Source organism: Ylistrum balloti, unplaced genomic scaffold, assembly GCF_031769215.1.
Source record: "Ylistrum balloti isolate Yb309-2 unplaced genomic scaffold, AGI_CSIRO_Ybal_v1 Utg371114, whole genome shotgun sequence".
Taxonomy (NCBI): Eukaryota; Metazoa; Mollusca; class Bivalvia; order Pectinida; family Pectinidae; genus Ylistrum; species Ylistrum balloti.
This window is the reverse complement of record NW_026782612.1, coordinates 502,580-525,905: the sequence shown is the minus strand read 5'-3', so window position 1 is coordinate 525,905 and position 23,326 is coordinate 502,580. Positions and strand designations below refer to the sequence as shown.

The 23,326-nt window shown below is 32.7% G+C and overlaps 1 protein-coding gene across 3 annotated transcripts in view; it reads left to right on the top strand.

The window, feature by feature from the left end:
* Window positions 1–23,326, top strand: part of LOC132560800 (protein c-ets-1-B-like) — an 80,642-nt gene that overhangs the window by 5,529 nt on the left and 51,787 nt on the right. For all 3 annotated transcript variants that reach the window (XM_060225478.1, XM_060225479.1, XM_060225477.1), the window contains exon 3: window positions 343–496. In XM_060225478.1, coding sequence (XP_060081461.1) covers window positions 343–496 — 154 coding nt within the window. The remainder of the gene's footprint in view (window positions 1–342; window positions 497–23,326) is intronic.

The window sequence follows — 23,326 nt, the reverse complement described above, 5'->3', positions numbered from 1 at the left end:
TCCCAGCAATACTCAGGGTTGTTCGGTGACCACTTAGTAGGGTGAATATAGTTCCATCCATTATGTCTTATTCATAAAGACTATCTGTGGTGTTGTTTTGCACTTTATGATTTTCCTATCTATAATATGCAAAATACATCCTTTGAATGGAAACTGCCCCCAAAGCAATAATCTTTTAGCATCCTCTCTCTTCCTTGATTGTCATATGCTGTCTTAGTTGTCATTGTATGGTAATGGATTTCAGTCTTATTTCACAGTGCATGAGGAAAGTTAGTAGGACTTTTCCAGTTGCATTAAAAAGAACCTTTTGAATATTAATTACTTTGTAAATTTGTATTTCAGTTGACCTTTGATCCCCAGCTCACCAGGGAGATGGAACAAGCACCGTGCCTATTTTCCCGCCAGGATAGCCTTGATGACCACAGAGTGCCCTCCCTTGGAAATATACAGAAAGTTCCGTCCCTCTCTGAATCGGAGATGTCTGATGAAGGTTCAGGTGAGCTCCAAACTTTACATCTTATCACTTTATGTGTACCATATCAAACGGACATTCGCGAATAGATCAATGACATAAACACATCATCAGGGAACTTCCTTGTTGCAAAAATACAGGTGTCTTGTTTCACCCACAACCATACTGACTCCTAATTGATGTGCATGGAGAAGAAAGAGTTGGAAAATGATATGTTGTTTTATATGTGACTTTTATTTACAGCTTAGTAATAGTAGGAGTTGGTTGTTTTATCTTTTCCTTGCAACGCAAAAAATATTTTCACCATTGTGTTTTGAAACTGGACAACAAATGTGATATTATGAGGATTTAAATTCAACAGGCATGATCTAAAACACATACTACATTTGATGTATAGATGAAGAGAGATTAATTTTTGTATATACTTTACACTACCAAACAATGTAGAAATAAGTAGGATCCCTTAATTAATGACATTAAATGGAATGTTCTGTACAGAATTATACAAATTGAAACTTTCCGACATGATAATAAAAAAAATAATGATATTAAGTGAAATTTTCTAAAAAATATGATATTAAATGGAATTTTCTGAAAATATCACTTTAACTGGTCATTAACAGAATCTTTTTAACAATTATTTCATTTTCTTAATTATTTTTGTTGTTTTTATGGGTATTCTTAATCTACAAATTCATTTGTCCACAAATTGTTAAAATTAGTAGATTGAACCCTAAAATGTATATGATTTTACAGAATATAAATACATATTAAATGGATATATTTCACATATTTGCCCCAAGTAGAAAGATATATAAGATAGATGAGGTCACCGGGATTTCTGTAGACTCATGGTTTAAATATAGTACTGACCAGTAGAGGTGTATAATATATTGCAGTCGTCTGGTCAGTTATGTCCATCCATCAATCAGTCATAGTCTGATACACGGAACTATGATCCTTCAAGATTTAACAGATGGACCTCTCACCTGTCCGAAGCTCGTTAGTAACTTTACAGCATACCTGTATATCAACCAAAACTCCCCATGAAATAAAATATTGATGAACTTGAATCTCCAGATATGTTTGACTTGATAAAGAAAAAAATGACATTTGGGTATTTGGTTGTATTCTTTCGAATTATAATTTTGTTTTGTTTTACAAGGGAGGAGGGGGTTGGGGAAGGAGAAAGGGAGGTAATCATGTAATGACCTGGTCTTACATGAGTTCTGTTCCAGGTAGGACAGATGAAAGTAAGGTTGGAATAAAAGTTTTTGTCTTACAAGGGGGGAGGGTGGGGGGGGGGGGGAAGGAGAAAGGGAGGTAATCATGTAATGACCTGGTCTTACATGGGTTCTGTTCCAGGTAGGACAGATGAAAGTTAGGTTGGAATGATTAAAACATTAACCTCTTCACCTAGAGCTGTCTACATTGTAGTCTCTGAGTGACATAAGGATCACTTTCCTTTGTAATAACTGACTTTGACAACAGCACAGTAGTTAGATACCAAAATTTATATAATGATTTGGTAGCCTCAGATTAGCCCACGGTAAACTGTGCTGTCTGTATATTACAAAACTAGATGATTATTTCATCAAGCCAGAACTTCTCCTTATCTTTGGCCCAGTATTGATGTGTAAATCTGTTGCATGTTATGTCAATACCGACTTTGATGGATGTAGGGAGACGTTGTGAGATCTAAAGAGACAATGCCTGGGTCTGTTTGAGATTAAACAAATGTTTTAGGTAAACCATCACGAATCCTATTTATTATGTAGACAGAAATGTGAATTCCAACACAAAAGTACAATAGATATATTGTCAATGATGTCACGAAAGAAAATTTTTATCTTTGAAGCTTTGTCTTTCCTAAAACAAGTTTTAATTTTCAAAGAACAGCATGACGATTTCTATATATGTATTGGCTTTTTGAGTTTTTTTTACAATATACACACTATGCAAATTAAACATTTAGTTGGTTTAGTGGTCAAAATAAGGTTTAATGCATGAAATGTGTTTGCTCTTTAAACATGTATCAAAATATCAGCATTTATTGATATAATAAACCGAACCTTTGATGCACAAATTTAGCGTCCTACAGTATCAGTGCTGACATATATAATCATATGTTACTTCTCTTAATGGTGGGAGATAGTGTTATTCAGTACACACTATCACAAATGGTTCACTGGGCCAGAGGCCTCAATCGGGGAATTTAGTTTGTCAATGTAGGACAAATTAAAAAGAGGCACCAGAAGGGTTGAAATAAAAAGTTATGGGATGTCAGTAAAATAAGTGGTGTGTTTTATTAGAATTAGTAACAAAATGTTTAATAAACTTTGAAAGAGAAGGACAATTGATTTGAAAGTCTTGAAATTTTACATTAAAGGAATAGCCTTATGATAAAAGAATGGGAAATTTGTGATGGGTTTCAAAATGATTGCATCAATAATTTCTTGTATTGATATGAAGATCAAAATATGTATTCAACATTTAAGTTATTCAAGAATTATCAAATTGTCAAATTTCATAATGATTTAATGAGATAAATGATTAACATTAAATGTTAGAATTATCTCCCTTGTTAACCTTGTCAATTAGGGCATACTTGATTCTTAAATGTAAGACTAGTATTTTTTCATGCTAAACAAAGAAAAGATGGTGAGGTTTTCTCTGATGTTATTTAAACTTTTGACAGAAAGTTGTATACATGTATTTTTCACAATTTTTCCATTGATGGGTGAATGATTAAGGCATCTGGCTCTCTTTATTACAAGCCCTTTACCTCTGGGTGTGGGTTCAAGGCCTATGTGGGGCAGTCACAAAGTTCTGGCCACAGGTCGGTGGTTTTTTCCAGGAATTCGGGATTTCCCACACAACCCCAACCTGACATGTCCTGAAATAACCCTGACTATTAATAGGACATCATTCAACTATACCTTAACCTTTGTTTTACACCAACAAGAGAATTTGATCTCAGACTAGAATGTTGATGTCTCGAGCAAAAGCTGATAAAACAACATTGTCTATAGATATTTGATGGCTAATGAAACCTTGGACTTTCTCCATCTTCCCATTTTACTTCATTATTAAAACTAGTGTGCATGTACAACAGTGGCAGGTCTTCTTGAAGGGGATAGAGATAAAAAAAAAGGTAGGAGGAGGGGTATTTTCACGGTCAAGTCAGTAATTCTGATATTTTTCCAACTGTATTTGCAAGATGAAGGATTTTGTTGCTCTGTAAATAGTCTCAACATCCTTTTACTGCAAGCCAGAAAATATAAAAAATTCAAAAATAATTATTTGTGTTGATGTAGGTATATCATTATGTACCATTCTGACACAATTTTACTTATATTTTTTATATTTCTATACAGTGTTAAAAATTCTATTCTAAAATTTTAAATATTACACAAAATAAAAAAAAAACTTGAAATATCCCCTATGTGCCTTATATGGCAAATGAATTCCCTTTGGGTACCTTAAAAAAGTGTTGGCTGTTTTTATGAATGAAATCTATGCAGTCATATGATAGAAAAGAAAGTTTTTTTCTGTTGATAAGGTTATTGTTATATTCCTAGTGTATAGCAGTACATTTGTCTAGTTTGGTGTCAATCTAGCTGCTCAGTTGGGAGAGAAATTACATTTGAAATTGATCACAGTAATGGTATACTTCAAAGAAATATCAGTTCAGTAAATTTTATCCGCTTGAGTGCTTAAACAAATTTAAAGTAGCGGAATCATGATAACTAGGGTTCAGCATTTTGTTTCTTTTCATTTTTTAGCGCAAATTATGGTTTGATTTAAGATAGAGGACACAGCTGACTTTTTTTTGCGGAAAATTACACAATGATTTTAGATAGTAAACCGAATGTACACTTTTACACACAAAATTGTATTTTATATATTTGAAAAGGATGTTTTTGTCCATTAATTTGTGTAAGGGGTGAGAAAAGATCGCTTTGATAATCAGGTAAAATATTCTAGTGACATATCGTGATCATTTGATGTCGGTGAAGTAACATTTATTTCTGACAGACAGACAGATAAATCACAAAATTTACTGTAAAATTACACTGAATTAAATAAGTAATGAAATTTTATTTGATAGTTCAAATTTTAAAGTTTACGAAGTTCAATTTCATTACATCTCCATAGATGTTTTTTCAAACTGTGTAAATGCAATTTTGTTTTCATCGTATCTTCATGATGATAAATGTTATCTAAGTAAAGATATTTTACAACAAAAAAGATAAAATTTAAAGATTTCATTCTTTTGCAAGTTTACAAAGGGTGCTATTGAATGAGTTCTATACTAAAGTCTTGTTGTGTTGAATTTTATTGCAGCTTTTAATGACAAATGTTCTATTGGAGCCAGTTAGATGTTAATGTGTCTCCACACTACTTAGACATGGTAATAACATATCTTTATCAATAATTAGGTGTAAACTTAATATAACGAATAAAATTATATCAAACATGACAAATTCCAGACATGTTCACAGAATCCTATCGATCAGAATTCATTTGAATGCAGCTTCCACATTGTGTGAAGAAAATTTATGTTCAAATTTGGCGTCGCAAGAATTGAATTATATTCAGATGAGGACAATTTTGGCTATGATTGAGTTGACAATTAAGAGTTACGCTATATTGTAGGCCTGATGCTTTTGATATAAATATATGAAGATAGAGCTAACCGTTGAAAAAAAAATTCCCAAAAGTTCAGAATATTAAGGAAAATACATTAAATACATTAAAAAAAGTATTAGAGAGTTCTTCCAATAATTTATACTCATGAACCTGTTTTGGAAAACAGTAACTTGTTTTGGTAAATACTAAGATAGCTGCTTATCTCAAACAGTGTTTATGAAATTAATATTGATGTTTGATATTTTCACTCCTTACTGACCCTCTGTACTGTCTTTCAAACTTATCACTTTCTAAAATATATCTGATGTTTTGACTTTTTGAAAAAAAAAATTATAAAACTGTTTGAATTTTAAATAATCTTATACATAACTGGAGAGGTACCTGTATTTTGAGAGGTATTATTGTTCTTGAGAGAACTCTCCTGTCAAAATAATTGCATCATTCAGCTGAATTTTGTGTAAAATTAGTTTCAGCATGGTGCCTCCCAAATCCATATGTAGCGATAATATTGTAGCATTTTCTAATTAAGTTCAGATTTTTTTTCTTCATTTCAATATCAGTGATAGTTTCAAATTGATTTTCAACACTGAGGATTAACAGGGTCAGGCAAAATTAGTTTTAGAATACTGGCATAGAAATAATATTATCTTAAAAAAACATTATGTTTGAAAACATTGGAGGTAAAATCTTTTTAAAAAATACAGAATTTATTTGTTATCACATCTCAGAAAAGTGAACAAGGATATTTTATTTTTCCAAGACTTGTGTTGTAAAATAAACAAGCTAATAGAGAGAGCATGTGATGTACCTCTATTAGCTTCATATTCTTACATGCTATTATTGTGTAAAATGTCAATTTTTTTCTTAATATTTATGACGTTACTATCATCTGATATCAGGAACACGTCATATATATTTATGTATTCCATCAAAAAGATAAGGTGGCAAGTTTCGTAGATTGAAATCTCTATCTGTGTTGATCTGCTAGAATACATTTTTAAAGGAGTTGGTTTTAAACTAAATGTAGTAACCTTCCACTAATGTTGTAGACAAAATCAGACATCAGTTTCTGCGTGATTTTGAAAATTGCTTCTGAATTCGTTCATGATGGATACCCGAAGTTTAATGGTGATTGAAATTTTTAGAGAAGACATTTGTTTAAAAATTTTGAAATTCAGTTATTTCTAAATTTTTCTTAGCTCATGTTTTTATATCGTTATACCAAAGGTCATCAGACTTTGTCCAGTTTATGAATTACTGATATGTTACCAGTTTTTGATGAGTTACTTCTAAGTTATAATTACATTTTACCTCTTGAAAACATTTCATTTATATATTTATTTTCATTTCTATTTTTCAAAATATTTTAATCAAATTAATCTTTCAAAAATTTCAGTACTTTACTTCAGTTTTTTTAGTGAACAGCTGAGTAATCAAAATCTGCCTGTGGTAATGGATGTGGTACTGTTATTTTATGTAAATTTCCAGTCTCTCTATTCATGAATTCATGAATGGGGTCCCACTATACACAGGCTCACCAAATTCTGATGAATGAAAACCAGCATCTGCCAGCCAGAAGGGGTCTTCTCCGACTTTTTATAAATACAAGAAGTCATTTGGTGGTCTCTGTCTTAACTATTACACAAAGCATAAGTTCCTATGCATGATTTTTACCCCTGATTTTCAAGTTCATCTTTTTATTTCATGAAAAGGTTTGAAAACTTGTTGAAATTTTTTTTGTAAGTACTGCTTCCAATTTCTAATTTTCAATATTTATTTCTGAAGTTACATTTAGGAAATTTGAAATACACTATGATCACAATATCTGTGATTGTATGACAGGCTTTGAGGGCTAGACATAGGGTTCTGTGGCGTGGAGTTAAAATTAAGTGTTAATTGAGGATAATTTTAAAGCTTTTCGAAGAAAAGTGTAAAATTTGAAAACTTTTTGTTGAAATATATTTAGATATATGTACAATATTCAAATAACAGCCAATGAAAAGATTATGTAAATTACACAGTAGTTTTCGTCCAATGAAAAGACAAGTAAAACGTGTCTTTGATGATCATTTTAATTGTGATAAATTATGTACATAATCTTGCGTTATGTAATGATATAATGACAGTAAAATGATATTGAGGTATTACGTTTCCCAGCCTTTATGTGAATGCCACGCCTATTTTCATGTTGATAATAACTATTGTGGAGTAAACCTATTGATGTCTTACAGATTTGAAAGTTACCTGATACTCCATAATCAGAGTAATTTTAGCAACAAGAATAAAATCTCTGACCTATATTTTAACATTAGCCATTATACAAACCAATGAATAGGGTTGATGTGTGATCTTGGAGTTCATTGAAAAATATCTGTAGGAACTGTAATGAGTGACGCTTGCTTTGTGAGGGCACTGACACCAGAGGGAGCTGTTATAATCGTGTTACAATGTATTCAAACGCAAATAATATGGGTGATTAGATTTATCTATATTTGTGGTGGAGGCGCTGTGTTTTGTGAGGTACACACTGACCTCTGAACCCTCAGTGCTTGAGATGGTATGATACCTCTGTAAGGTAAACATGGAGGTTTTTGAATGGTCTAATAAAAGTCACCTCTGTTGATTTTAAATCTTGTGGATTTGAATAGTTATAAATAGGTCTATGGTTTAAAGTGTTGCTAGCGTAAGGGTCATGTTTTTCATAGTCTTATCAGCTTTATAGTGTAAAGAAAATCTGTCCTTAAAGAAATACAACCTCATCCTTGTGCAGCTAAGAAATTGATTTGTATGTAAGAAAATAACTTATGTTTCATTGGTAAAAAAAAAGAAATTATAACATTTGTAAACTTTACAAAGTTAAAGAAAAACCCCTTTGTAGAAGCTGTTGATAAAATAACTAACCATACATATGAAGGGATTGGATAGGCTTAGCATTATGTAAGCAAGCCTATAGCTTCATATTGACATTTCAACTCCATCATAATCCTATTTTCTGCCCAAACTGACTGCAGTCTGTAGATGAGGCCCTTGAGTACTGACAGACAAAAGTGACCGATCCTTGACCAGTTACGAAAAGCACATCATGATGTTTATCTTCATGAAAGACAGCAGAAAACTAGACCCCACTTGTAATGTATATAGTCTGGTTCTGTCGACTCTCCATGTTTGTAGGTCAACAACACAACTAGCTCTAAATCTATAATTTCACACTCTACATTACATCACCCGACATAAGTACATTAGGGACAACTAGAATCCTGGCTGATTCAAGGGTTCAAGTGGAAGGTCAAATAGGGGACACTAAATGTCCCAGCTTTGTTGCGGTTTATCATGACTGCATGTATAAATGATATTATACATTTTATAGACTGACCCTGGTCTCTAAAAAATTATAAATAAAATTGTGTCTGATGCCTTTGAAGTTCATGACGGGGAGATAAACAAGTAGAAAAATGCAGTCTTCTAAAAAAAATTTAAAAAATCGGGACTGAAGTCTTGAAATGATGTATGTTCCTGTATATTATTAGTCAAAATAATATAGTATGTCATGTGGTTTGTCAAATTGTATTATTTTTCAAAAAATTCATGGAGGTCTGTTTCTAGGAAGCTGTAGTCCAAGGTGTTTAGTCACAAACAAGTGTTATGATTTTGAACCCCTACCTAGTGTCCTGAACCATTCACGGTGCATGGAGATACACTATCTTAGCTTGCTAACCCATCTATATGGACATGGCTGCCTATATAGCTCCCCCTAGATTTTTGTGAAGAAATCCTCTGCTGGCTTATCTCCCTTGATTTGTAGGGAAGACACCTTTGGAAAGAGATCATGTAATAATATGAAGAGATTGTAGTTCTGACTTGGATTTGAACTGTATGACCATGTTGAAATGAAACAAATAAAAATACATTGGACAAAAAAAACTTGCTCATCATTGTTGATAACAGCCTTTATTTTTGGTGTGTGTAGGCTGTACTGTTAACTAACATCAGGGATCAGATTGGCCAGTTTAAATTGTGCTGAAATAAAAATTTGGTCCTTCCTGGAAATTTTCATGTGAAACTGATGACGTAGTCCTGCTGTTAATGTCACATATATGGAAAGCTGTGAAACCAAGTGTGTCTTGTTTTATATCTATAGAATATAAGTGCTGTGTGTTAGAAAACAACTCTATACCTGTGGGAGGGGTCAGGGAGTGAAATGATGTTATATGTAAGATGGAGTAAAATACATCTATTTAGAAATTAAATGTGTAAAGTAAACATTCACAATTTGGTGCTGTCAAATTTTAGCACATAGTCACTTTTACAGAAATCAAGAACAATAATAAAAGTTGACATCGATAGTAGTTACGATATAAAACAACATGAAGAAACTCGTACCATCACAATACAGGTAAATATTATTAACACAAAAAATCTGATTATCGTTGTAATTAGTACATTTAGAATATACGTGTATGCAATGAGAATGTTTCAAGTTTAGAAAAAAGACGAGTATTTAGGTTTTCCTGTTCCATGAAATGTAGAGGTTGTCGTTATATACTGTTACTATCACATGATTCTGTATCAAGCGTATCAGTTGCTTAAACATCCTGTACCTAAGTTTTCTTACGAAATGTATATGTTTACAAATCAGAGTTAGCAATGTTATGTTTCGCAGACTCCTAACAATGGACCTCGCTTCCTCAATTTGCTTTAAGAGACTCTCATATCAACTTCACCTCACAGAAATGGCTTCACAGTCAAGAAAAATAGTCTCAGTTGTGCTTATCAAGCCGTTTTGAGCTTGATAGACAAGCTTTCCAAAATATGTTGGTGTCAGAATTCGACAACTTAGTCTGTACAACTGGTGTCGTAATTCAACAAGGCCGATTGGATATCTAGCACAAAAGTTTCAACAAGGTCATTTGAAGTATAACGTCTACCGGAGTGGTCACTTCGATCTGGGAAAGTTGTCACATGACTAGTCACATTATCTGGCATAGTGGTCATGTGATATTCTAACCTGGTCGGAACCTACGAGTTATAGACAAACAAGATAAAGAGAATAGGATACAAGGTACCATTGATCGGCTCGGTTCAGCCGAGATTGAAGGTGATAGTGTATGCCCTGGACACAGAAATCAATACGCGTTCAGTGGATTAATTGTTTCTGTTTTGATGTTGTCACGATTTAACATCATATTGCGCAAAATACAGGACCACAGAAAGAAATCTTTGCTAGGGTTGCTTCGTTACTTGTCAATAAATCAATTAAATCAAAGAATTAGAGGTAAATGTCTCTAAGATTTAATCCAGTGTTGATAAATGGATTGTCTTGTCTTTATGTTTAATATCTAAAAATACAGTCAAAAATTATGTCAAACATTAAATTTGTTTGACACAGTGAAATTATGTTGTTAAATTGGAGTTTGATGATTTCAAACTGTGTTGTAATTGGATCATTGGAGATGAAAGATGAAAAAAGGCAATTATTTGAATATTAATTCAGCTATTTTCATACATTTATCAAATTTGTAATAGCTTTCTATTGTTTTTATACACCATTACAGATAATAGAAAATGAAGCTTTTCTAGCTCAGTTAGAACCAACGGAATTTGTGTCATTATTACACAATGGCAGCTACCATTGAAACGTGTCAGGGAAGGACAGATACAATAGATATGTCAGGGATCTATCATTAGACATATAAATATGTATTGGTTTTAGACAATGCTACACAATAATTATTAATATGTAATTTGATAGGATGGGTTACCCATGCAATAGCAGTTTTATCTGTTGTGTACAGTTTGAATACATATTTTTTGGAACAGAAGCAACATGACAGCATTGATCTGATCAAACATGTCTGACTCCTTACCTTACATGAAATATCCGAAAGGAATTGTTATAAAATTTCTATGAATTTACAAGATTTTTTACCTGAAGTAAAAAATTATTTCTATGTAATTGAAACTTCAGTTTAGAAGTTAATTATTTTTTTAAATATACCTGTTTCTCCAAATTTCACATTTGAATGGTACTTAAAGTGTTTGTATGTTTGTATCAAGCTTCATAGATATATGAATGCCATGGAATATATAACATTTATTTGTGAAGTATATATGATGGTCAGTAACTCACCTTTTATCTGAAAATTGTTCACTTTTCTTAACAGCAATACTTAAAGAGATCTTTGCCATTTAACTCAACAGTGGATTTTTGAAATGAAATATGCAACATTTAGAAAATTAGATAGCTTGATTGTATGGTCCTAGAAGCTTAGAAGTGAACAAGCAATCTGTTAATGCTTTTGTCTATATGGTTGCAAACATTTACACCAGCAGCAGTATACATTATCTCGACTTAAATGGTTTTTGATGGATTAACCTGCTTTAGAAGATGGGAAGGATTTACAATTTCTGTCAGATGCAAAGAAAATATTTGACTGTGACATAGATATTTGTTTTGTCTTGGCCTTATTCGCCTAAATTTCATAATCATGAATCAGAGAATTTGATATGCTTGGCCTTGCTCGTTGATAATTCCAGTATAAGGCTATCTGTTACTGCTCATTACAGTGTACAAGAAGGCTGTCTACACTTTAGTTAATGAGCTGTGGCAATGACACAATCAATTGAATTACGAAAATCCCCATTTTTGCACAGTTAGTGTTTCTTTTTTGTTTAAACGATAGAATTGATATTGTTTTGCTTTGAGTGGTAGAATGTTTGCACTGTTGTGTGATTAAAATTACCATAATAGTTGGCCTTTCCACGTTTCCAGTTTCTTTTCCATTGTTAATATCGACAACTAGTTACAATACTGTAAAGAATTATTTAAAACCGTAAAAGGTACAGTTTACTGAGTTTTGTTGGCTGAATTTATTAAACAAAAGCAACATCTCCGGAGAAATCTCATGATGTGCGTGTCAGATTTCAGGTCTTTATATATACAGGTGAGATGATACTGCAGCGACGAGGACAGGTATAACATGTAAGTAAGATCGCTGATGATAAAACCATTTACAGGTGTTAAATGGCCGCAGGTGACTCAGTGTTGACATTTCCATTCTCTGCGGCTACTTGTTCACGAGGTAGGCTGTGAATGTTTCTAAGTCTCGTGAGCAAGTCAACACTTATATTTTAATTTGCAAAGGGGCTTAGGGAGATTTTAAGTGAAAGCAAATAAATATTCATTTATTCTGAGCTTTCAGGATCAAAATGCTATACCATCAAATCATTCTGTGTGTTTGTTGCATAAAACATTTCAATTATTGACACAATTAATTGTTATCTCTTGTCAAGTTCATTATAAGATAGAGATCCATGATTATCAATTGTGGTAGATCATTTGACAAACGAATTTTATCATGCAATGAAAGAATAAAAAGTAAAAAAATGCTGCTTGATCGTTTCACATTTCATGAATGTATTCATATAGGTGTAGATTTCTGTTGTGGAAATTCATTGCAGCTGATAACGTATCATTGGTTGCTATAGGTACCAGTTGGGATGGGCAACTTCTTTGGTTAACATGACCTTTATAAATAATAAAATACAATTTTTATTTTTTTAAACAGTAGATAATATTAACATAGTGAGTGACTGATTACTGATCGGTGAACACCCACTCATTATATTCTCTCTGTTACAATTGTTAATCAGCTGTGCTTACTCAACCATGTTGGAGAGCTTTTTTGAAATAATTGTATTGATGCTACAGGTGTAAATCATCCGTAACAATACACTAACTTCAGTACCACAAGTAATTATACAATAATTCTTTTGTCGAAAGAAGAAAGAAAATGGCCGCCATTATTTCTATGACTGATGTCTATCACAATTACAAGATTTATCTCTCGGTGAACTTGTCACAACAAATATCTAATTCTTCAATACTACAGGTTAGTAATTAACCGCCCACTTGTCCATTTTGTCCAAATCATTTACCTTATAAAAGAAAATTCTCAATATAGTCTCAAGGTTTTCCCTGTAAAGCTTGATTTGCTTGTTACTATCGGTTACTCTTTTCTAAACATAGGGTTAAAATTAACGTCTAATGATTTATCAGTTAGTATGGATCGGGAACTATTGATAATATAGAATATCGGACGCATACGTACATCACTATTCAAAAAGAGGCTGTAAAATCCAGTTGATCAATATTGAGCCAGGCGTTCAATAATGCACTATAGATCAGTTGTGAAAATTGAAGGGGAAAAAATGGACCAAATGAAATTATGGCACAACTAATTGTTGCACAGTAACTATATCGTCTTGATATTAAGTTTCTTTTCAACAATTTGAAAACAATACCAAAACTATTTCAGGATAATTGATACTTCTATTGATGTATGGTTGCCTTCTGGTTAATTACTAGCTGTAGTTAAGAAAATTAGTTGCCAAAATTTATAGCAGCCACTTAAAGACGTGACTCATTGGAGACCGTTTATTTTCCCAAAGGACAATCATTATAGCACTACGAGTTAAACCCTCAATTATGTTACAGGTTAATGGACAACAAAAAAATATGATTATGTTGCGTGAAGAAGGTTGAAAATACTTCTGTGGAATAATTCCGTGTTAAAATGTTTTTCAGTGTATGTATAGTTGATGAATTACAAATGTCTCGCTCCCCTGCAGGTTTGGATTGAGAGAAAGAACATACCAATTAATATTCTATAGCATGTCACAGATGGGTATCTATGCAAAATTTACTTGGAATGATAAATACTATTTTTAATTGACAGTATGAATAAACCCTCCCCTGTCTGTTTCTGTACTTTATTGTTCCTGACCTGGCTTTAGGTCAGAATATTGATATAATGAATGGCGCCCTGGGCTTATTTGAGAATCATTGCAATAAGAAACAAACAGGGAATATAGGACTGTACTGAGACCTAAAAAATGTGGCATTGTGGTGTGTCTTGTGACAATGTTCAGGCTATGAAATTACCTGTCATTGGCCTTTTTTTCTCTGAAACAGAAACATGCCAGGATATATTTCCGCTTAGTATAAGTTAAGCACAGGCATATGAATAATGAAGATGATGAAAGAATGCAACCTTAAAAAGGTACATAAAAAATAGTACTGATTTTATTTTGGAATAATCAATTTTTTTTGTGAAAAATTCATTGAAATTTGTTTCCAAATTTGATATGAAGTACTAATAAAAAAACTCTAAGAGGTCACTAATTCTTCTAGTTTTCATTGACTTTTGAAACAAGGGGAGATAACTCCTTTCCCATAGTTGGGTAACCAGACCCTCAAAAATATTATATATTTAAGCTGTTGTTATGTGAATATTTCACACCTTTTCATAATTTCAATGAGGTTTTGTAGAAGATACAAGGACCACAATTACGTAGGACTCTATTGTTCCTACCATTAACAGAGATGCAACAAAAAAATGTTATGGAGTCCAGAAAATGTCAAATTCTTTCAGGTGTCAGGACAACGTGTAAACTTAAGTTTAAGGTTCAGAACTTGGAGTTGTAAGGTACATTCTCTTCAAAAGCACATTTTAAAAGGGTCGTAAAGGATGTTCGACACTAGCTGAGAGAAGTAATTGAACTTCAGAAAGAGACATAAAACAAATTTTGTCGATTATGAAGTGGAGGACGGCATTGCATGGCCATGTATATCTACCATTTCTCAATAATTAAACACTTTTTTACAAGTCTCTTTCACACTTTCAGGCAAGTTGTGGAGATCATCATTCATGCTCTCTGTCATATATTAAATGTTCATTTTTTGAAGAAAAAAATTTGTTGTAATAAAGTAAACCATAAATGTACATAATGAGAAAACATTAACATTATGTATTTATATTTCTTAAATGTTTTGGCATGAAAAAAAAAGGAAAACAAAAAGAAAAAAACAAATCAAAATGTCATGAATGTACCTTGGTGACTTTGCAGTATACTGTTATCTTAAACATTTTTTTTAATTTTGTAATATTTGATAAAGGAATTAATATGTCTTGGTATCGTGGTGTCATCCGGCACCTTATTAATCTCAAATCTGACTTTACAAGTGATAATGGTATATGATGTATATTGAAATCATAGGAAACTTGTAATTTCCTTCATCCACATGGCTAAAACTAGCTCCTCATCGGTACCTTACCTGTCCACTTGACCTGGTTGTTGGGTGGATGTCAAGCCGTGAACATATGGAAGAGAGCTTATATATGTTATGATATGGCCAAGATCTTGTCACTGTGGCGGATATCATGTAGAAGAAAGTTAGGATGAAAAGAGTATCCGGCAGTACATGTTAGTTGTACTTTGTTGTTTTAAAGTCGAATAGAAAAACTAGACAGTATAGTACAAGCTGTTCCATTTATGCTGGTGTCATAGGAAATCAAGATCCCATACTAACACCTGCTTATATCTGTTACCTACCCCTATGATAGAGATATGTGAAGCATTAGTACTGATAATTGCCGTTAAGGGACCTAAATTGGCTGTTTTAAAAACTGAACAAGATTTGGCAGTAATTACGCTAAGTACTTCGCTTTCAGATTAAGTGAAATTGATGTCATTAAATCATTCAAAAAAAGAAAATATAAACTCATACTAGAGTCCATTGTGAGATTTTACGAGGTGGATAACACTTTTAAACAGTCCGTTGTGAGATTTTACGAGATGTATGACACTTTTAAACAGTCCATTGTGAGATTTTCAAATCAATTTGATTGCACTTTGTCATTCAATTCTCCATTGTTGTTTTCAGGATATTTGGGATACTGTATTATTCTTACAGTTTGAAATACCATAAAGAAATCCTGGAATTAGGTCTCTAAGGTACAAGTGATAGATGTGCATCTTAAAAAAAGCAAATCTTTGAATTAATTCATTAGTGTATCATCCTTTGGTACAATTTAAATCTCCAGTGCATCACTGCTCTTGGTATATTGGAAGATGAGAACTATACGATTCAGAGCCCACAGGATACAGTGATGAGATTTTTTACCTTATTATTGTAGATTAATCATGGTACAGACGTAAGGTTTGATATCAAGGGAGATAATTACACAGATTATGGAGGTAAAAAATGTATCGAAAGTGATGTGCCCTTTCTGTCCTCAAATTCTAGTTTTTTGTCGTGAACTGTTGCTTAGTGATATTGAAGTCTATAGAAAATGTTCAGTTATTTGCCAAACAAAGTTTTTTGAAAGATTTCAGACTTATTGAAACAAACGTTTCAGGCTTTGAGTGACTTTGCTATCATATTGGTATGATGGGTGAAATTGATTTTCATTTCTGCCTCAATAGCTTATCATACCTGTCCGTTCTACTATCAAAAGAATTGGAAGTACATTATAAATGATATTCATAAGCAAACTGTTATACTATGACTACATTAGCATATAAATTAACAGGATGAATCGCATGGTGACGTTTTCTGTCACAATCATTCATCTTGGGCTAAGAGTACTAGTTTTCATATCATCACTTAGCAGGAGTTCCTATTGACAACCAAATTGGACATCACATGAATAAAAAAAAGGAGGATATTAATTAACCTAAATGATTTCATATAAAAAATACCACAGGAGTACTAAGAGGGGGCGGGAATCGCTTTATAGATTTTCTCAAGTAAACTACAGTGACAGGTCTGGTTTCATTAATATCAGATGTTTGGGGGAGCATACAGACAAATTGAAGTGACATACATATTTAACAGAGGAAGTTGACTTATTTGCATCAAAGTTATAGAACTTGACTCCCTTTGTGGATGGCTATGGTGTGGGGGAGGAAACGCCAAGGGCCAGAAATCTAAAAATAGAATTAACAGGTGTGAAATGTTAACTCACTCAACCAATCAGATCTAAGTACATCATTTAGCTCTATAATCATTTGTGTATAAAGTTTGGAAGATGAGAGGACCCTGTGGATCGGTTGGACGCATGAACGCCAAATATACTGTTAACTTAGTCGTCAATTACAGATGGATACCTATAAAAATTTGTGTAGGCGGTCTTTGTTAACCCTGTCTCACCTAAAAATCAAAGTAGATTGGTCCATTTACAGTGTCTGGAAATATTCCATTCTTAGTTATAAGGTTTGCAGCATCATAAAAACAGTTTATCTGTGAAAAATATGCCAGTCTTATCCAAAACTTCATATCTGGGTGGTGTAAAAAAGTTAATTTTGAAAGGTCATTTTTAATTTTTGTAAGGTCAATGAAAATGATAATTGAAATTTTCTAAATTCTAATGAAGACTAAAATACTGGGATCACTTTTCCAAAAATCAAAAGTGGCTCAGATTTTTTTTCCTTTAAAGTCAAGATGTACAATATCCGCAATTTGTATCAGTTATGATTGTAAGAATCCCAACTGTCAGAGGCTGGTAGAGACACCGTAAGAATGAAATCTTTTTAGGTTGGAAAATCCCAGCCTCTTAATCTTTCTTTGATTTTAAAAAATTGAAACGATGATACTGAAACCATTAGTGAAATTACCAGTGTAGAAATACTACTTATATGGATGCTAATTTCTGAAACATTATTTGAATCAGACAATTTGTTGATCTTCATGTATATATTGAAGGTCAACTTCAAACAGTTTTGAAGATATGGTGACAGATGCTTGATAAAAGCTAGGATCATCCATACAGTTTTGACAGTTTCTTGTTGGGATCAGTCTTGTATTTGTCAACTTTCCCATTTTATAATGGAGGCATTTGTAGATGTCCTGAATGTAAGCAGAAAAATATGAATCTGTTCACCAGGGGAGGGAACTCATTTCCTGTGTTATCTATCAGAACCATATATTTCCTGATTAATGTAACTCAGCTAGCATAATAGGATTAAAAGAATTAGTTACATTTCTTACCCTATTGAAAATTTTTCATAAAATGTCTAATAATGAAAAAAATAAGTGCCTTGATCTTCTGTGTTGTGTCTGTTAATTCTGATTACAAGATGTCCAACCGACCAAGTCATCTTTTTATTAGAAAAGGAAACCATTTCTCTAAAAATGTATTCAGTGACCCTCAAATTGTTTCATTTATTGCAAACAGTGTTACAAGTTTTTCAAAATTTGCCTTATGTTTAAAGTTAGTTGAAGTTCAGAATTATCTTTTTCAACCTATTCAGCGCCCACCCCCCCTCCCTTTTTTTAGGGAAGAGGACTGGTGTGTTAGGTATTAAAGCCTATAAAATCATTTCTTGCCTCTCTGATCTGCCAATACAATCTTTCATCTTTAATGACTCCATAAATATATATTTTACACCTAGATTTTATATATATGTATACATCAGATAGAAAACAGTGATAAACAATTTTAATGGTGTCTCATTTTTTCATTTGTATTCTAAGATAAATATTTATGTTGATAGTCACCATTGTAATTGACTCTTTTTCATTCTTATTATCAATACACATGGACAATGATAGTCTCTTGTCTGAGCATATTGATATACTGTTATGGTTGAATAGGTCCTGTCGCGTGCAACATCATCATATCAAACACTGGTCTTGACTTTTGCACATTTCCTCAAAATAAAGTCCATAAGAAGTTTAGTCCATGTTCCAATCTTTATCAAACTTTCAAGGTTTTAATATTTTAAACCTGAATTTCTCTCCTATGACACAACAACAGATGCCAGTGAAAAACGATGAAGAAATTAGATGTAGAAAGTGACTGAAGCTTTATCAACCAAATCTTGCCTATTCAGCTAAACTCTTTACATAAACCCGAAAACAAGATCAGAATTTATGGCTTTGTCAAGGTGTATTTGTAATCATATATCTAGAAACAAGAGAAAAAAATAGATTACTTACTTTGATATAAAAGACTGTTAAAATGCAAATTAAGAAGTCAAATGTTAACTTTTCTTTTATCTTTCCAAATGACGAAGGGAGATTTTTGTAATGTTGTTTGATATTCTCGACCGTTAAAATCCGCATTGACTGCACACAGGGAGAAAATCTGGTAGATTCTAGCTTTTCTTTACAGCTGTTTAAGTTCATTCATTTTGGTTGTAAAATGCTTCATTCATTAAAGCAGTGTGTGTTCAGTTTCCTTTTTCAAGGTGATGCATTGATTTTTCTCACCTTTGTTCTTAAAATGATACATCTGAACCTTAAATTGAATTAAAAAAACAGAGGATGATTTTTTTCTTTATTTTTGCTTGGTTTTTGATAAAATTGAATAAGAAGGTTTTTTTTAAAGTCAAAAAAAGAAAATGAGTAATTTCAATGCAATTAATTTCTTTCAAAATTGAAATAGTCCAATGCATCATTACACATGATACGTCATGTCAGCAAAAAAGGTAGAATTGTCGTCAAGCACACAGGTGGCTATGGCAACTAATTATGCACATTTACTTGTGATTTTTACCTGTAGTTTGTAGCTGTCACTCTCCGCACCTGGCTTAGACTTTACTAGCTCAGGGCTAAAGGGGACCAAGTGTCAAAATTGTCACTGTTTGGCGTTTTATTGAAGGAAGATAAAAAGATTTGTTCCCTGTTAAACTGTTAATGGATGGATATAAGATCTTGTTAAGAATCACTTTTTAGAGTTACTGGTACTGCCTTCCATTAGCTTTGTACTTCATGAATAAACACAAACAAGCCTTGAATATGTTTTAGTATTTTGAGGTCTGATGTAGAGAAAACAATTTTGTGCTTGATTCTTCTACTCCTGATAGTCATATTCAAATTTCAATTTTCAATGAAAAAACAATAACTAAACACTGAACTGCTCGTTAAACATTCGTAATGCTCAGATTAGACGTTTTATTTTGTAATTTCTAACAATTATAGGAATTAGAAGATATTCTGTGAAAACATGTTTCAATTATTACATCGGCAACTATAAGGGCCATGATGTTATTGATGTTATTGATGTTACCATGGCCAAGTGGTCAGGTGTTGCACTGTAGCAGGTTTGAGGCTGACATGGTGCAGTGGCCAGGTATTGGCCACAGGACGTGGTAAGGTAATTATCTGTCACCTTGTGAAACATATCACCTTATTTAATATTCATAATGACCATTGGTCAGTTCCAGATACAGTATCAAAGGTTGAGCTTATTGAAGGACAATAGAAGAGTGTGTTAAATTCTTCCTGAATGGCAATATAAATAGATTGTCTATATAACCACATGTATGATGATAAACCTATCTACGCTGTGGCTATATAAACACATGTATGATGATAAACCTATCTACGCCGTGGCTATATAAACCCATGTCTGATGATATACCTATCTATGACGTGGCTATATAAACACATGTATGATGATAAACCTATCTACGCCGTGGCTATATAAACACATGTATGATGATAAACCTATCTACGCCGTGGCTATATAAACCCATGTATGATGATAAACCTATCTACGCCATGGCTATATAAACCTATGTATGATGATAAACCTATCTATGCCGTGGCTATATAAACACATGTATGATGATAAACCTATCTATGTCGTGGCTATATAAACACATGTATGATGATAAACCTATCTACGCCGTGGCTATATAAACCCACGTCTGATGACAGGCCAATCTTAACGACCGTTGAAGCTTTACAAGTGTAAACAGTTTTCATTTTCTTTCAATACTTGATTCAATGTTATATAACAATCAGAAAAAATAACAGAGAAAAAGATTATTGGAATTCTAACGACGAGAGGAAGCCAGGAATTTGAAAAAATGCATATAGATATAAATAGATAGAATACTGTATACAGGAGTGTGAGGCTGATCGTAGAATAGAACCGTTATCTGTATAGTAAGGAGAATTAACGAATACTGGAATACGGAAAAACGAAAAAAATGAAACGAAAAGTTAATTATGAATAGACACATTGATAATTAGTAGAAAATACATCATTGTACTGGTTCATGTTCATATCTGTAGTGATGATACTTAATATGTAGAAAGCTTTAACTTGGGAGTAACACAAATGATAACTAATTTGTTAAGTAGTTGATATGGACAGACCTCAGACCTGTGTCTTTTATACGCATAATTATATATAAGTTTAAATCTTAGTTCTGAGAGATTTTTGTAAGACTGCTAACCTAATTCAAGGATGAAGTATATTTGTGATATGCAGGGAATTGGTGTGAAGAGTTCAGACATTTTCATGGTAAGATTTAAGATGTGACACGCAGTGACAAGAGACAAATGAGGTGGGATGGGAGACAGGATGAATTACAGAATACTGCATTTAGCAAAAATTTAAAGATGATTGTGAGAACTGAAAAAAGAATCAATTAGCCATACATCAAGTGAACATTTTGCACATTTTCTTGGATTGAGTAATTTTTGCAGCATAAAAAGCACGACCGTTACATCACATCTAGATTAAGGCCATTTTCTGGTGTTTTTAAGGACTTTTTATACCGGGAATATAACAAATACAAGCTTGTCGTTACATCAGATCTCATTTTTGAACATTTTTTTTTATGAAGTGCTTTAAAACAAACAGTCGCTACATCACATTCAAATTTTTGGACAAAATTCTGGACTGTTTTGTGGTAGATCGTGTTAGAATGCCCAAGTCTTTATTTAGTTGACTCTGAATTATCACAGCTATTGGTTGATGCCTTTGGGCTTTTGGAGACAGGAAATTTATCAACTTGTAGCATTGTAATACAGATTTTGTTTTCAACAAAATTTGTTATAAAAAGCATTTGACAGAGTGAAGATTGTTGAATTTATATGTAATTCTATGTGAAGTTCATTCATTTTGCTGTGTCAGAAGTGCCGCTTCTTAATCAATAATGTGTAATCGTTGTTTTAGTGATGCACAATGACCAACAGGCTTGGTATGCGCTGGGATGGTTGATGCCCCTAGTCTTGTAAATGTTTGCTATAGATCACCATAAAAAAGCAGTTGGATACTGGAAGTATGTGCCGTTTTTGTATACAGTTGTCTGTAAATTTATACGTCTGATATAAATGAAGCAGATACAGAATAAAAATTGTAGTCCAAGAAGATAACAAAGAAAAAATAAGTTAAATGTTCATTAAGAACAAAAGAAAGAATTAATATGAAAACTAAGGTTTAGCAGGTGTATCTGTTTAAGATGTATTTGTAAAGAGAATTTTTTTAAAAGGAATGGTAAAGTGAGATTTTGGTTTACAGAAAATACATTGTTTACATTGAAATCACAATTTATATATATTCATAATCTATTCCCGGGGGAAAAACTCAGCTGTTTACATAGTTAGGTAATAAAGACATATTAGAAAGTGTAGGTTTCAAGGAAAATTGGGAGGGAGTCAGACTATAGACGTGAAATGTCTCGGATTAGTGTCCAGTTCAGCACCTAAGTTGGAGCCTTTGACCAGGATTATGTCTGATTTCATTCTATTTATTGTGAAGGTTGTTAAGCTTTTTTACCTGTTATGTGGCACTTAACGCCTTTTTAGTGTATGTAATCTGTTGTGTCATCAGACACCTCGAACATACTGTGAACCAAAGGACTCTCTTACCATGACAAACATTTCACAGAAAGGCTACATTACAAAGTTTAATTCAATATACACTAAGATGACATTACATTTCATAACCGTTTCAGTTATGAAAGAGGAAGGTGAAAATGAGGTCTATTTCGAGATCAGAAATGTGCAGTGTATAGTTCTGAGTTATATAGAAGTTGCTAATTGAAAAAGATGAAAAGTTCAAAGGAGAAAAACAAGCAGAAACCTACAAGTTTGAAATATTGATAATTTTCAGTTTATGACCATTAAAGCAAAAACATTTTTTTTTCAGATGAAATGTAAAGAGAAAATCAGTCCTAGATTGAATTTTAAACACTCCAGGACATTATTTATTTTTCTGTTTTGTTTTGTTGCTTTATTGTATACATATTTATACACTAATAGTCCTTCAGTCCAATGTGTGTTTGTAAAATAGATAATCGGGGTATTATTGAAGGGGATTATCCCCCCTGTGAAGAGGATTATCTCCCCTGAGTGGCAAGTGTGTGTTTAGAGACAGATAATTTCATTTGATCTTCTAAATGGAAAGTCGTAGTGTAGTCATCCCACTTGTCAAAATGAAATTAATCCCTTACGTTTATTTGATTTGCTGCATCAGAATAAGGATTGCCTTTCTAGCTTGAATTGTTGGCCTTTGACTTGTAAGTGGTTGTGTAGCTTAAGATACTGTGTCTGAAGTTTTATAAGAAATCTTCTCTAATCTAAAGTGTCTCAGTCTGCAAGGGTATATAATAGGACAGAGG